Genomic DNA, 13,423 nt, shown 5'->3' on the forward strand with positions numbered 1-13,423 from the left:
CTCTACTCTGGTCAACTAGCAGTAGTAGTGACACCACTAATAAAGTAAACTTGTGAACTAGTAAACCAAAATTGAGTACATGTACTTGAGACTTGAGTACTAGTAGAGCGTATGGTTATATCACTGATGTCTTTCCATATCACTGATATTACAACCCAAACTTAATGTGTTGATGTGAGACACTTATTTGTGTGTAATTATCATTTAATATGTATGATTTACCGGGAGAAAATCCCCTATATTTCCTGTTGTAGCTGTTTTGGCTGTAAAACTCATTCTCCCAGGTTGCATTACGAGCAGGAAGTACGAGCCCACATCTCAGCCAGCCAATCATTTGCTTTTCATCGCTGAACCGCGGGAAAAAGACGGAAGTACTATTTGTTTACTTTATAGAGAAAAATGTCGTGTCTGAAAACCGCGGTAATAACTTCATGACATCTCTGGCTGTCATTTACTACGCGGGGGGTTGAGTTCAACATCTACACGTCTTCTTTCATACGTAAGTGCACTTTTAAACCAACTAAAGTCCATGTTGACGTACATTTTAATGTTTATGTGCGAACAGCACTGATAACTGTTGGTTTGCATGCAGAAAAAAACCTCTAGGTTTCCTGTCATACTGTTAAAAAGAAAATATAAAGTTGGAAGTTGTGCTTAGTCTTTATATTTGTAACTGGAAGCAGTTTGAGTTTCATCTTCTCATAACGACGTTGCAGCGAAGTGGATGAAATACTAACACCTAGTGGTGGGGGAACGCTGTTACAGACAGATTATCAAATGTCCCTGTGTGGTAGGGTTAGTACAATACATGTTGTTTAATAGCGTTGAAATTTAGATTTATATTTAATTATCTAAAATAAAAAGTATAGTTAAAACAGGTAAGAGTTTTTAGGTTGAAATTTTCTTATTTTATTTTATGTTATTTTATTTTATCACAGTATTTCTGTTCATTTTGTGTGTTTTTGGAGTCATTTTTCATATTGTTGTCATTTTGTGTGTTGTGAGTCATTTTATGTTTATTTTTCTTGTCGTTTCATATATTTTTCCAATGTCTAATTGTAGTAATTTTGTATTTTTTTGTCCTTTGTGTGTATTTTTCTGTAGTTTTGTTTTCTTATGGTTATTTTGTGCAGTTCAGCTGGTTCTGTGTGTTATTGCTGATTAGTCTGTTACTTTCTGCAATTTTTTGTGTTTTAATGTCAGTTTGTATGCATTTAATTTGCATCCACACAAAATTAGGCAACTTTAGGGCAAAATTTTTAGTTAAAAATGATAATCACATTGAATATTACCAACAACTCACAAAAACACACAAAATAAGAGAAAAATATACTGAATATTAAAAACAAACAGCAAAATACACAAAATGACACCAAAACACACACACACACTAAGAGAAAATAATTTAAATGATACCAATATAAACACACCAAATACGAGAAAAATATACAGAATAATAAAAAGAACAAACAAACAACAGCAAAATGACACAGAAACACATAAAATGATGATAGAAATTATTTTAATTAGAACATGAACTGAAAATACAATGGTCCGTCTTGGTTCCAGACCATGTAGGAAATGACCATAAATGATAAAAACTAGAGAAAAATATAATTTTTTTCAGCAAATTCAATAAATAAATTCAGTTTTATTCCACTTATTTACAAAATGAGATTATTTAAAATATGTATTTTCACTCATTCATTCATCATTATGCTTTAAATGTATTTTTTTCACAGAATTCTGAGCAAAATGTTGTAGTCGGACATAAGGGGGGACTTGGATTTCTAAATAAGAGAAAGGGGGTACTAGAGCCCAAAAGGTTTGAGAACCACTGCTGTAGTGCATCCAATTCAGCCTTCAAGAGAAGGTAAAAATGGTAGAGAAATAATGAATCATTGTGTAAATTATCAAAAAGCTCAGTTGCAGATCCCAGTTCCTCTACATACACAAAATCAAAGAAACTCCACAATATTTGCAGCACTCAGAGTTTCCCAATGCTTATATCACATGATGCAGCCATTTTTTAAAAAATCTTAAGACAAGAGACATGTCAAGATTCACAAAAGCTTGAATTGAAAACCACTGCGATACTTTTCTGAGCCCATCACGGCTTTATCTGCAGATAACACAATAGACAGGTGTAAAAGCCTCCAAATTCCTCCTAAAATGAGGATCAAATAATCACATACAAATATAATTTGAATACTTGATTTTATCATTAAAAATATTCCATTCCATTTGATGCATTTATACTTGCTGTAATAATTGTTTGAAGAGCCTTAAATTTAGCAACATTTTCATCAATTTACTTTATTTTGTAGCAAAACCTAAAGCTCAAACAAGTACATTTGGGTAGAGCGAAGTTTAACTGATGTGTTTCTACTGAAATAATGTCAACACGCTCATAATTTGAACTGCAAACTCAGCAAAACCCAAAGTCCACAAACTTAGTTTAACACATCCTCAACGATAATATTTGAGCAGTCACATTTCGTTCCTGCTCCAGAGAGCGCGTGCAGCCAAAAACGCACATGCTAATGATGGGATGTGTTTTCTGTGTATATGTGTTTATATAATAAGCACACATTGTATTTACACGTAACTAACTGTCCGCTACTACAAGTTGTTAGCATGTAGCGCTTTTCCTCTTTTTTTTTAAAAAAAACTGAGCCCATCAATACACGTCAACAACAAGGAGTTTTTTCCCTTCATTTTTTCCCTCCCCAGAACAAGTATTTTATTTATACTTTCACATCAGCGAGCCTTAGGGACTTTCCAGCTGAGATGATGGCAAGACATTAAACAAATCGAGTGTAACGAGGTGATCATAAAACACAACCCTGTGGTGTCCCACACAGACCTGTCATTATAGCAAAAACAACAAAAAGACTCGCGCACAGACATGAAACACACACACACACACGCACACACACACACACACACACACACACACACACACACACACACACACACACACACACACACACACACACACACACACACTTTTTTTTATTTCTCAGTAGGCCTCCGTGAATGTGTGGCAGACAGTTGATCTTCTCAGAACTGAAATCTCAATAACTTAGTTTAATGTTGGTTGTAAAAAAATGAGGACAAAAGAATAGTTTCTGCCTTTTTATAATTGTTTTGGTTACATTTTCATATGAAACAGTGGGAATAGAAGGGGTCATACATCTACTACATTTTTTGAAGTGTGTAATCTGGTTAATCCCTATTGGGGTGGTCCAAAATTGTTATTTTGTTAGAATTCTTGGTTAAGACCCTGCATTTGTTTCCATATCTGGCCAAATTCTTTGGGGCAATTTGGAGGTTGCACAAGACTCTTGAAAATTGTTCCATACTATAACATAGCAAGCCACATAAAAAAAGGCATATTGGAGAAAGGAGAGTTCAGGAATTCTCTGAACTCTCGTTATTATGTATAATGTATATGTAATTAGTCAATTTACAGGAAACTTTGGGTATCTTGTGCCAGCTCTAAAACATATCCTTTTTCTCCTAAATTTATTCTGAAATCATCTTCTGGATTCCAAAACCTAAAGCAGGATTCTAATCGAGGTTATCTGAAACTTCATGTCTTTGATGGACCACCCTAATCCCTAAGTCCAGGAGTATAATAGTTAGTTAGTTACAGTTATTAGAAGGCAGAAATGCCAGAAATTTGCTGTTGAATATTTCCAACATACTGGTGTGACAATAATGTAACAGTTGCTATAATACTCCTGATCTGTATTTATTCCAATGCTGTGCAATCTCTCACAATCAATAGTAGGGGTGTCCCAATACCACTTTTTTATTTATTATCCCCCGCCACAAAGTGTGAAGGGTGATATAGGTTTGAGCTCCGTTCGTCTGAGTTAAAGGGGACGGCTTTATTCAGAAACCTTTTTGTAACCAAATTTGGTGTGTGGCTTCAGGGTATCAATATCTTGATGGAGTTCAAAAATGAGAAGCGCGCAATTATTTTGCATTAATACATGTAAGGCAATATGTCTAGAGTGTTTTTAAAAATGGCCCATGATTAGTTCCTAGTCTTGATTAGTGAGGGAAACATTGATCTTACTTCCATTTGTCATTTTTGTTATACTAACGAGGAAGAAATGATGATCTGTTCGGCTCTTCCCTCAATTTAACCTTAACCTAGTTGTTTTTCTTCTTGGAACTCTCCTGGCGCTCGACAAAGTTTGCCTTGAACGAGCAGTGAAATGTGTGAGCCTCAGCCAGGGAACGAGATCCAGGAACCAGCAAATCCCTCGCTGGACGCTGAAGACTTGCAGTTCTGGCTTGACAAAGCTGTGGCCTGGGGCCAGTTTAACAGTCTGGGCACTCACAAAGACACCTGCCTGCACTTCAGTCGACTGAGGGATTTCCTTCAGCAGCTTCTCACACACATTAACTACATGGTGAGTAGATATACCAAAAGTCATGACGAACTTTGTGTACTCTACATATTCCTCCGTGGCTCATTTAAAGGTGATTATTCACTTAAAAGGCTCTCTTTGACATTCGACGCATCAAACCAAAAAGGAAATTAAGAATTAATGAATGTAGCTGAGAGGGCGAGCAGAGGTTTCCTGCTCTTGTGTACAAACCTGCACATTTTCACACACTTTCCAAGCCAGGGTTTAAATGGCCAGTCCAGCGTTGGGAGGGACCCGCCAACAGAAGCCGCTCTGTGCTGCCGAGAAGTCATCTACATCTGTCTGGCAGTGCTGAGATTAAATGTTGGATCAGTTGGGTAATAAGCACGTTGGGACCTCCAACTCTAACCTAATGTATCCCCATATCAGCTCCAACAAATTCTGTTAGAAGGAAGATAATAGTACAGCTGCAGTACTGCTGTGGTCAGTTGATGCCCTCTTGCCATTTATACACAGTTTTTGCAAAGTTTTTTGCATGGTTTACACAAAGTGGGTATTTGTACTACTGAGTTTTCCACTACGAGCCAAAATAAAATTAGTGCTTTGGAAGTGGCAATTTTGTTTGTGTATCCGGGGTCTGTAAAAGCAAATAACATTTTATGTTTACCATATTTTCACGATGCCACACCTCACTCAAAACCTCAGCGAATGCACCATATGTATGCTTGATACTGGTTTGATGGCTTGGAACGTTGCCAGACATCTCAATGTTTACGAGTCCACTATCAGGAAGTTCCGTGAACCAGGGAGGAATCATAACAAGTTCCGGAAAACCATCTGTGACCAAACATAAGCTGGGTCATATTTTCGCATGGCCCATCTCTGTGATCGTCAACTCATTGCCACAAGAGAGACGCCTGGAACTCACAACTCCCATGTGAGTGCTCAAACGATCTGGCGCCATTTTCAAAAGGTCTGCCTTTGAGCACTTAGGTTGTATTTTGGGCCATTGTTAACGGACGAACGGAGACGTCGTCGACTGATCTGGACCTTGCTATAGTGGGCAACCATTCTGTTCACAAATTAATCAAGGTTTTGTAGGTTATGTCTTTATCCTACAGATGACGGAACACTTTTCCCGGGTAAAACGGGACAACAGTATGCTGCCGCGGATATCCGGAGAGATTGCTTTGGTGAACCGAGCATGGCTTGGGCTTGTATCTGCAAAAAATCTGTTATTGGGACAAGATACTGCGCCCTGTGATACAAAGTCATAACTTCACTCTGCCCAATCACACTCGAGTGCGGAAGGGGCTGTATTTTTCTGTCTGAGCTCGGACTGGACACATTTATGGTTGTTTGTGTGGAAAACCTGCTTTTATTAAGCAACTGTAACCTATATTTTTTGCATTCGGAAATGTCACTAGAAGAGCGCATCAGCATGCAGAGGGTACAAGCACTTTGCGCTGTTTGTATCCATCTGGTTGAACAGACATCCGTCATCACTGTGTGAAAAAAAAAAGCCTGCACGTTGTCAAGCAACGGCTCTGAGGAGAGTGTGTGTTCCACCAGATTTAAGGCAAAATAAGTGCGAGGTGGACAAGAGTTTGCGATGCCGCAAAGTGCTCTGCCTTATTACCCTGAAGATGGTAGTTGTTGTTTGCATGAAGTGAAACATGTCCATTGGCTCCCTACATAATAAGCTCGTTGTGATCCCGTGAACCATTTCTCAACATCTGTCCAAACTTGGCCCGAGCTGTAGGATCCCATCAGTTCCCATCAGGCTTGGGTCAGGTATCCATACCCACACACAGCGAGGGTTGTGACTGATTTTCTTAGTCAGAAGAACCTTGCTACACTTCCTCGGCCAGCATCCTCCCCTGATATGTCTTTCGTAGGACATTTATGGGACATTCTGGATCGTGCCCGTATCCAGATGCAAAATGTAGTTGATGAACTTCAGAATGCTCTGAGCGAAGAATGGCATTCGATTCCACAACAAGAAACCTGTAATATTTAGGGGTGTCGTATCTAAGGAACCTCACAATTTGATTACAATTCAGGGTGCTACCATTCGATTTATCAACAATTATTACGATTTTAACGATTATCACGATTTTGGATTCATACCCTCCGGGCCTTCCAGGCCGACCCGGTCGCGACGCACCCCCGCGGAAGAAATACGCCCGACGAGGAGACTCTGGTGCCAGGAATGCACAGACGCCTCTCGGCCAACTTTGAAATCATAGGATACAGCACTTAATTCTTTCAAACGCTAATGTTTAATCCGGATGAGTGAATTTCCCGCTCAGTAATTTGAGCTGAAGAGTTAGCTGCTGCAATCGCCTCCTTCACCTGGTCCGTCCCTTCAGGTGTCCAGGCGGCATGCGCGACTTGAACTTTCGTTCCGCGAGCAGCGGCCATGTTCCTGTCATTTAGTTATCATGAAAAACAATCGGTTTTTTAACATTTATGAATTGGTATCGGATCGTCACGTGTCGAAGCGTAATTAATTTAATAATCAATGTATTGGCACACTTCTAGTAATATTGTGGGTTTGGGTGTGCTGAAGAATAGCTGCAATAATTGCAGTACATAGTGGCAACATTAGGTATTGACTGTTACTTGATCCAGAATACAAATCTTAATGTTGATTTTTCCTAAATAAACTCAAATACAGTGCCACTATTAATTTTAGGGACATCTGATTTCTGGAGAGTAAGTAAAAAGGTTCTTTGGTTGTTCAGTATAATTACCTCTTTTTTTATATTCTCACAGTCACGGTGTCCCTGTAAGTTTTAAATTGTGATGTTCTACATGTCGTATGTTTTGTTGTGTCTTTGGACTGGGGTCAGAATCTTTCTCAGAGCCTCGCTGTCTTCCTTTTGACTTTCACTCTGCTTTGGCAACTGCTGGTATGTTTTCATAGATCAGGAACTGACGGGCTTTATTTTCTCCTGTCTTTTCTGTTAGCATTGTTCCGTGTGTACGTCATGCAGAGGTGTCAGCATGTGTAGAGGGAGAGAGCGGATACAAATAAAGACACAAAGACAGATAATAGTATACCTTAATTGGTTTGAAATCCTTTTTATTGGCAGAGGCCTCATAAAAGACCAGATGAGGATTGCCTGCTTCTTGGCAGCATTGTGCATCCTTTGATGACCTTATAACTTTCCTGTGGTTTATTGGTCTAAGATGAGAAATTCTCAAGTTATTGTTCATTTCCAGATTTTCAATTGGTCAGAGCAGCAGCGAAGAATGTTCTCTGTCTCATTCTGACTTTTCATAATAAACAGATGACATTCTAGGAAATGTTCTTTGACACTTATTTGGAAATTTGGGATATAGAGAGAAAAGAAATGTCATATTTGTCTTCTCAGTCCAAGCCTGGAGCCTTTAAATCATTTGCTTTAGTCTAACAGCTGGTTGGGCTCCTTCAGTGTGCAACTAAATCCACCTACCACTATCTTTATGGTTGTGTTTTATCTTGCCTGTTTAATCCCTCTAAACCCAAACTTTTAAAGTTATATTGTAAATGTTGCCGTTTTACAGGGAATTAAATGCCAGCCTTTATTTTTGGTAGTAACCACTTAGTGTGTTATCTGCCAGATGAGCGTTGGACTTTTTATGGAAGTCACAGGGGTCCAGGCCTTGGGGGGACAATTTCCTGCATGTTTTAAGTTGCTCCAACACACCTGATTGCTGTGAATGTCATGCAATCACGCTTTTTTCAGAGGTGAAGGATGACATTCAACAGATTAAAGGTGCAGTCGGTAACTTGGAGGAGAGAGAGGAGTTGGCATTAAATTTGAACAAGTACAACTTTTAGATCCCTCCCCCTCCCTCTTTGCTGCTCTCCTGCCCTGCGTCCAAAGTCCCTCCCTTCCTTCAAGGAGGATGGCGTGAATATTGCTAAATGGCCAGTAAACCACTCAACAAAAACGATAAGACTGTCAGATCACTTCATAAAGATATTGTCTTCTACTTTCCAATAAAACACCAACCACTGACGTTAACATTAGTATCGGAAACAAGCTAACGTTAGCCCGATGGCAACATCACAGTAATATAACATGCACTACGGAGTACTAGTGTAACAGTTACAAATCAGTTTTGAGTCCTTCTAGATCAGAGTTCCCTCCACTTTCCTCTTTTTAATCGCTGTCTAGCTGTTGATGCTAACTAGCGTGAGCATGAGCTAGCGGAGGAGGAAGGGGGCGGGAGCTGTGATGGACAGCTGTCAGACAGTCCATCAAACACAGTCCTGGCTCTGATTAGTTCTTTTTGCTCGGTCGCGTGGGTTCTGGCAATTTGTAATAGGAGCAGTAGGCGGGACTTAATGAGCTAGTTTTTTTATTTTTTATTTTTTTATGGATTACTAGTTTCATGTAATGCTGTCTTTACATAGTGACAGTTTTAGAAAATATGACAAAAAGTGACTCTTATGAGAGTTACCTTTTGCACTTTTAAGGTGTGTTTGAGCAGGAAAACAGAGCCCGACATAGACCTGAGCTTGAAACCCTGGTTAACAGACTAGTGACAGCTCAACTGAAAGATTGATTCTTTGCAACCTTTCCTAGGGTGAATTATAGTTGATTTATAAGGTACATTTGCAATAAAATGCTTGTGGAGGTCGACATGTTGGACAAACTGTGACTAGTGATTACGACTGGTTTGATGAAGTTAAAGGGACTTCCCCATTTTTAAGGTGTCTTTCTTGTTCACCTGAAAGCCTGTGTGGATCTGTAGTAAGATGGCTGACAGTGGCATCCAAATGCTGCAGCCATCTCCATTTAAAACCTCAGATTGAAGTGATATGTCACCATAGATTCTCTATGGCAAATGTATCAAACTCAAGGCCTCAAAGTTAAAATGACAGGGAAAACATGACTCATTGTGTAAAATACCAACAAATTCACTTGTAGATATCTCAGTACCTCTAAAAAATTTTTTACAGGGTTCACAGTTTTCCTCTGCATATATCATATGATGGTAGTTATTTCTAATCTCAAATTGTTGTTAAATACTCTCAATTTTTTCAAAGTCCTACAATTTTCCTTTAATTATTCCTCAAGATTTCCCTAAATTGGACACGAAATCATGGAAATTTAAGGTCCAGTAGGGACTGAAATATGCCGATTATTTCTTGAATATTGTCAGTGACTTACATAATAATATTATATGTGGAAATAGTAACTAGGGTATATAAATGATAAATTTGATAGTTTTGCCGCTCATAATCTGCAGCCTACTTGAGATTGAACTGGTCCACTGAATTAAAATGAGTTTGACACTCCTGCAATATGGGATCGTAAATACGAAGAGTAAGACTGACGTGAAAACTGATTGGCTGAAGACATTTCTGACACAGATTACTAACAAAGTTTTATTATTCAGCTTTAGAGAGATCATCCAAACCGCATTCATGGGATGTGTTGGTATCGCTTTTTCACCACCAGTGTTACTATACAGATGTTTCAGTGCATCAGTTCTGCAAGTAAACAAATGGAAAACCCTGCACCTAAGGCTAAGATGAATGGAGGCTGTGGGATGTTTATATGCTTAGTCACCAGAGTAATATTGCTTTTCTGATTGTTCCCCTGTGAAGGTGAGTATAGAATTGTTTCCTCATGAGGATTCCCTTTTCTGCTCCTTGTTCCGTACGGTTTATAATCCGTCAACTTTGTGTGACTGTCCGATCCAAACAAACTCGCTGATGCTCATGGAGAATGTTGAGTCAACTCTCTGAGCTCACAGAGCTGTGGACAGTCTCTACTGCAGTTTAAACGGCATTCCATTAATGTTGCATCAGCTGCACTCCAATACAAAGTGTAAGCACACCAACATCATTTCTTGTGGTCTGATGGACTGACGGGAAAGCGAAGTGTGAGGGCTGCGTATTAGACGACTCTGTTGGTGGTTTGGGGCATTGAGGGGGCATTTAGAGAAACCCTGCTTGGCCTGTTAACATTTTGTTTCCCAATAAATGGTGATCTCATCCACTTGAATGAGTCAAGTAAATATTTAATGGTCTGATGCTCATTTAAAACGCACAGACCTAAACTAAACACTGTTTTTCCTCAACTTATTTGAAGATTGATTATTTGAAACGTTTCCAATAAACAATCAAACATCAACAATTCCACAATGGAAAATAATAGGCAGCGATGGTGGGACAAAAATTCATTCATTGCAGGACAATCACTGGCTCAACAACCTGGTCAGAGGAAAGTAAAGCCAAAAAAGGAAACTAATAGAGTTGATACATAACGCAAAGCAACACTTTAAATCAGGAACAGTTATACTTAATTAATTATGCTCAACTTTGAATATAAAGGCAATGCTACAGTTCAACATATCTTTGAGGATGTGTGTCAATCTGTTAATTCTCAATAAAGTCAGTTTTATGACCAAAAACAAGTGATGCACGATATTATCAGCACATTATCGGTATCGGCCGATATCAGCTTTAAAATGAAGTATCGGACATCGGCCATTCCGATGATATAATTCACAATTGGCAGAAACTGACAACCTTTGCTTCTTTGATCAACCCAAAAACATCATTAGGCCTGGGGAACATATCAAGATTCAAGATATATCGAGTTTTCTATTTTGGCAATATAGAAAATTACAATATCACTTTGTTCGATATATTTTTATTTTATAGCTTTTGTAATAAAATACTCGTATAAGGAGTCGCTGCTTTCACTACTTCTCAGAACAGCATGAAAAGCACAGTTAGATGGATCACTGAGTGCATTCTAACCCAGACTTTCATCTAAACAAGCCACACTACAGAACTCACTCACACATGCTGTCCCTTAAAGAAGACAAAAGCCAAAAGTGGCATATTTTGTGCAGTTGTTTGTTAATAACTGTGATTGTGTAGCATTTTGCATTAGCAAATTGAACATAGAATTATTTTCCTGGCAAGACTTTATTGAGTTAAAAATAGCCAGATTTATATTGTAGATCACCATTTTGAGAAAAAATATTGAGATATGAATCTTGGTTCATATCGCCCAACCCTAGACATCATATACATAACGACGCCTCATTATGCATGTTTTTTCCTGATATCGAATTGAGCTATAGCACAAAATGCTTAAATCTTGTCAAAATAGTGTTTTTCTAATATAAGATTTGTTTGTAATAACAGTTTTAGGTGGAATAGGCTGAAAGTATCTAAATTGTTTGGTAGATAGAATGATATTTTACAGAACGACGTAAGTTAAGTATTCAATAGTATTTTGCAAATGGAATGATTAGTTTTCAGCTTTGTCTTATGTCTGCATTTTACAGTGGGCCAACATGATAGAGAATAATCCTGTATAGTAATTCTACTACAAAAACTAGATTATCTCTGCAGTAATGGTAGTTGGAGGGGGAAAAATCATTTTTATTGGCCAAATAAGATATAAAATATCAGTATATCAGCCAAAAATCCAATATCGTGCATCACTATTAAACACTAAAAACATTAGTTTCAGCCTGTTGCTTGACCTTAAAGCCGATGTGTTCCACTTTGGCATGTCACAAATTATGTAAACACGTTGTTTTAATATAACCACATAGAAAAAATGATGAGCCTTACTTTGCTGATCAGAACATCTTTTTCGGGTCTCTTGGAAAATGGGAAATGCTAGACAAGTGATTTTCCCAAGGTTAATTCAGATAAATTAAACAATGATTGAGTTATACTCTAAATGATTGGCTTTGTCAGTTGTTAAAAGGATAGCATAGCTGAAAACATCTCTGGGTTTTTTTCATTGGCTGTGATGTAAAACGAACCACATGGTGTGTAATTAAGAGCTGGATAAACATGCTCACACACACGTAATTAAACCCTTTCAGGTATGCTCCCACTAACAAGCGCACCTCCCCGCACAGTGCTCTGTTTTCTGTATTGCTCACTATTGACAAAATGGAAACATTTTGGACCAGACCAAAGCACAGGAAACAGATGAAGCCTGAGCAACATACTGTACATCTCATTATGTCCAATTAGGACGGCTTGCATCCTGTGGTGATTAATGTCTTGGCTTTGAGCTGCTAAAATTATAAAGATTTTTAAAAAGGTCACACCATGTGACGAGGTGTGAATTTCATTTTATGAGAAATTGTTGTTTTTTTTTTTTTTCCTAACTGGGTTTTTCATGCATTCGTCTTAATTCTTCAATGCAGCAGATGAATATACGCATACAAAGCATTGTTTTTTAGTTGTTTTTTTTTCCCCACCAAGACAATCCTCTATTTGTCGTTTTTATTCCTAGAGCTCCACAGCAGACACTCTGAAAAAGTTGCCGCTCTTGGGACAATTTCTTGGACGTCTCTGCTGGATTCCGTTTGTGACCGCTGATGGTGAGTTTCCCTTTAAATCAACTAATCTGTGAATATCCACAGGTGAGCAAGTTGTTGTTGTTGATGACAGTAAATCTAACTTGTGTGTTATCTGCAGACACAACCAGAGGGCTGCTGCTACAATGTCTGTCCTCCCTGTACTCAAAGTGCCCCAGCAATGCAATGGAAAGGAAAGCCAACGAGTGGATACGGGTAGAAACAATCTTTTAATGCAAAATTGACCGATTTTGCTTTATATTCAAATCCAGAATACAGGGACTGCTTATTTTCTTTATTGCTGCTTTTGGTCAATAGTACCAAAATACTCCCACTATGGAGGGTTAAACCATGAAAACCAAGACAATCACATCCACGTCGCTTTACGCACTCTCGTTTTGTTAATTGCGATTAATTACCCCCCCAAAAACAAAATGCACAAAAAACTGGTTTTAATATATATATATTAATATATATATATACATTTTTGCACTCCAAACAGCACAACACTTTCTCATTGCGCAAGTTCCTGGTATACCTATATCATATTTTTAGGCGGTTAATTAATTACAAAGTCTCTAATTAATTAGATCAATTTTTTTTTTTGTTTTTTTTTTTATAAAATCCCACTCCCACTATGAGTTTTAACATCTTTTCCTTATTGAGATGACTTTACAGTCTGTGAAACATCCATAATT

The 13,423-nt window shown here is 38.2% G+C and overlaps 1 protein-coding gene across 1 annotated transcript in view; it reads left to right on the forward strand.

Moving 5' to 3' along the window:
* The first annotated feature begins 363 nt into the window (after positions 1-363).
* Positions 364-13,423, forward strand: part of fancc (FA complementation group C) — a 40,455-nt gene continuing 27,395 nt past the window's right edge. Inside the window, exons 1-4 of the mRNA XM_028458680.1 lie at positions 364-499; positions 4,208-4,427; positions 12,662-12,749; positions 12,847-12,941. Coding sequence (XP_028314481.1) covers positions 4,230-4,427; positions 12,662-12,749; positions 12,847-12,941 — 381 coding nt within the window. The 5' untranslated portion in view covers positions 364-499; positions 4,208-4,229. The remainder of the gene's footprint in view (positions 500-4,207; positions 4,428-12,661; positions 12,750-12,846; positions 12,942-13,423) is intronic.

Source organism: Gouania willdenowi, chromosome 9, assembly GCF_900634775.1.
Source record: "Gouania willdenowi chromosome 9, fGouWil2.1, whole genome shotgun sequence".
NCBI classification, from domain to species: Eukaryota; Metazoa; Chordata; class Actinopteri; order Blenniiformes; family Gobiesocidae; genus Gouania; species Gouania willdenowi.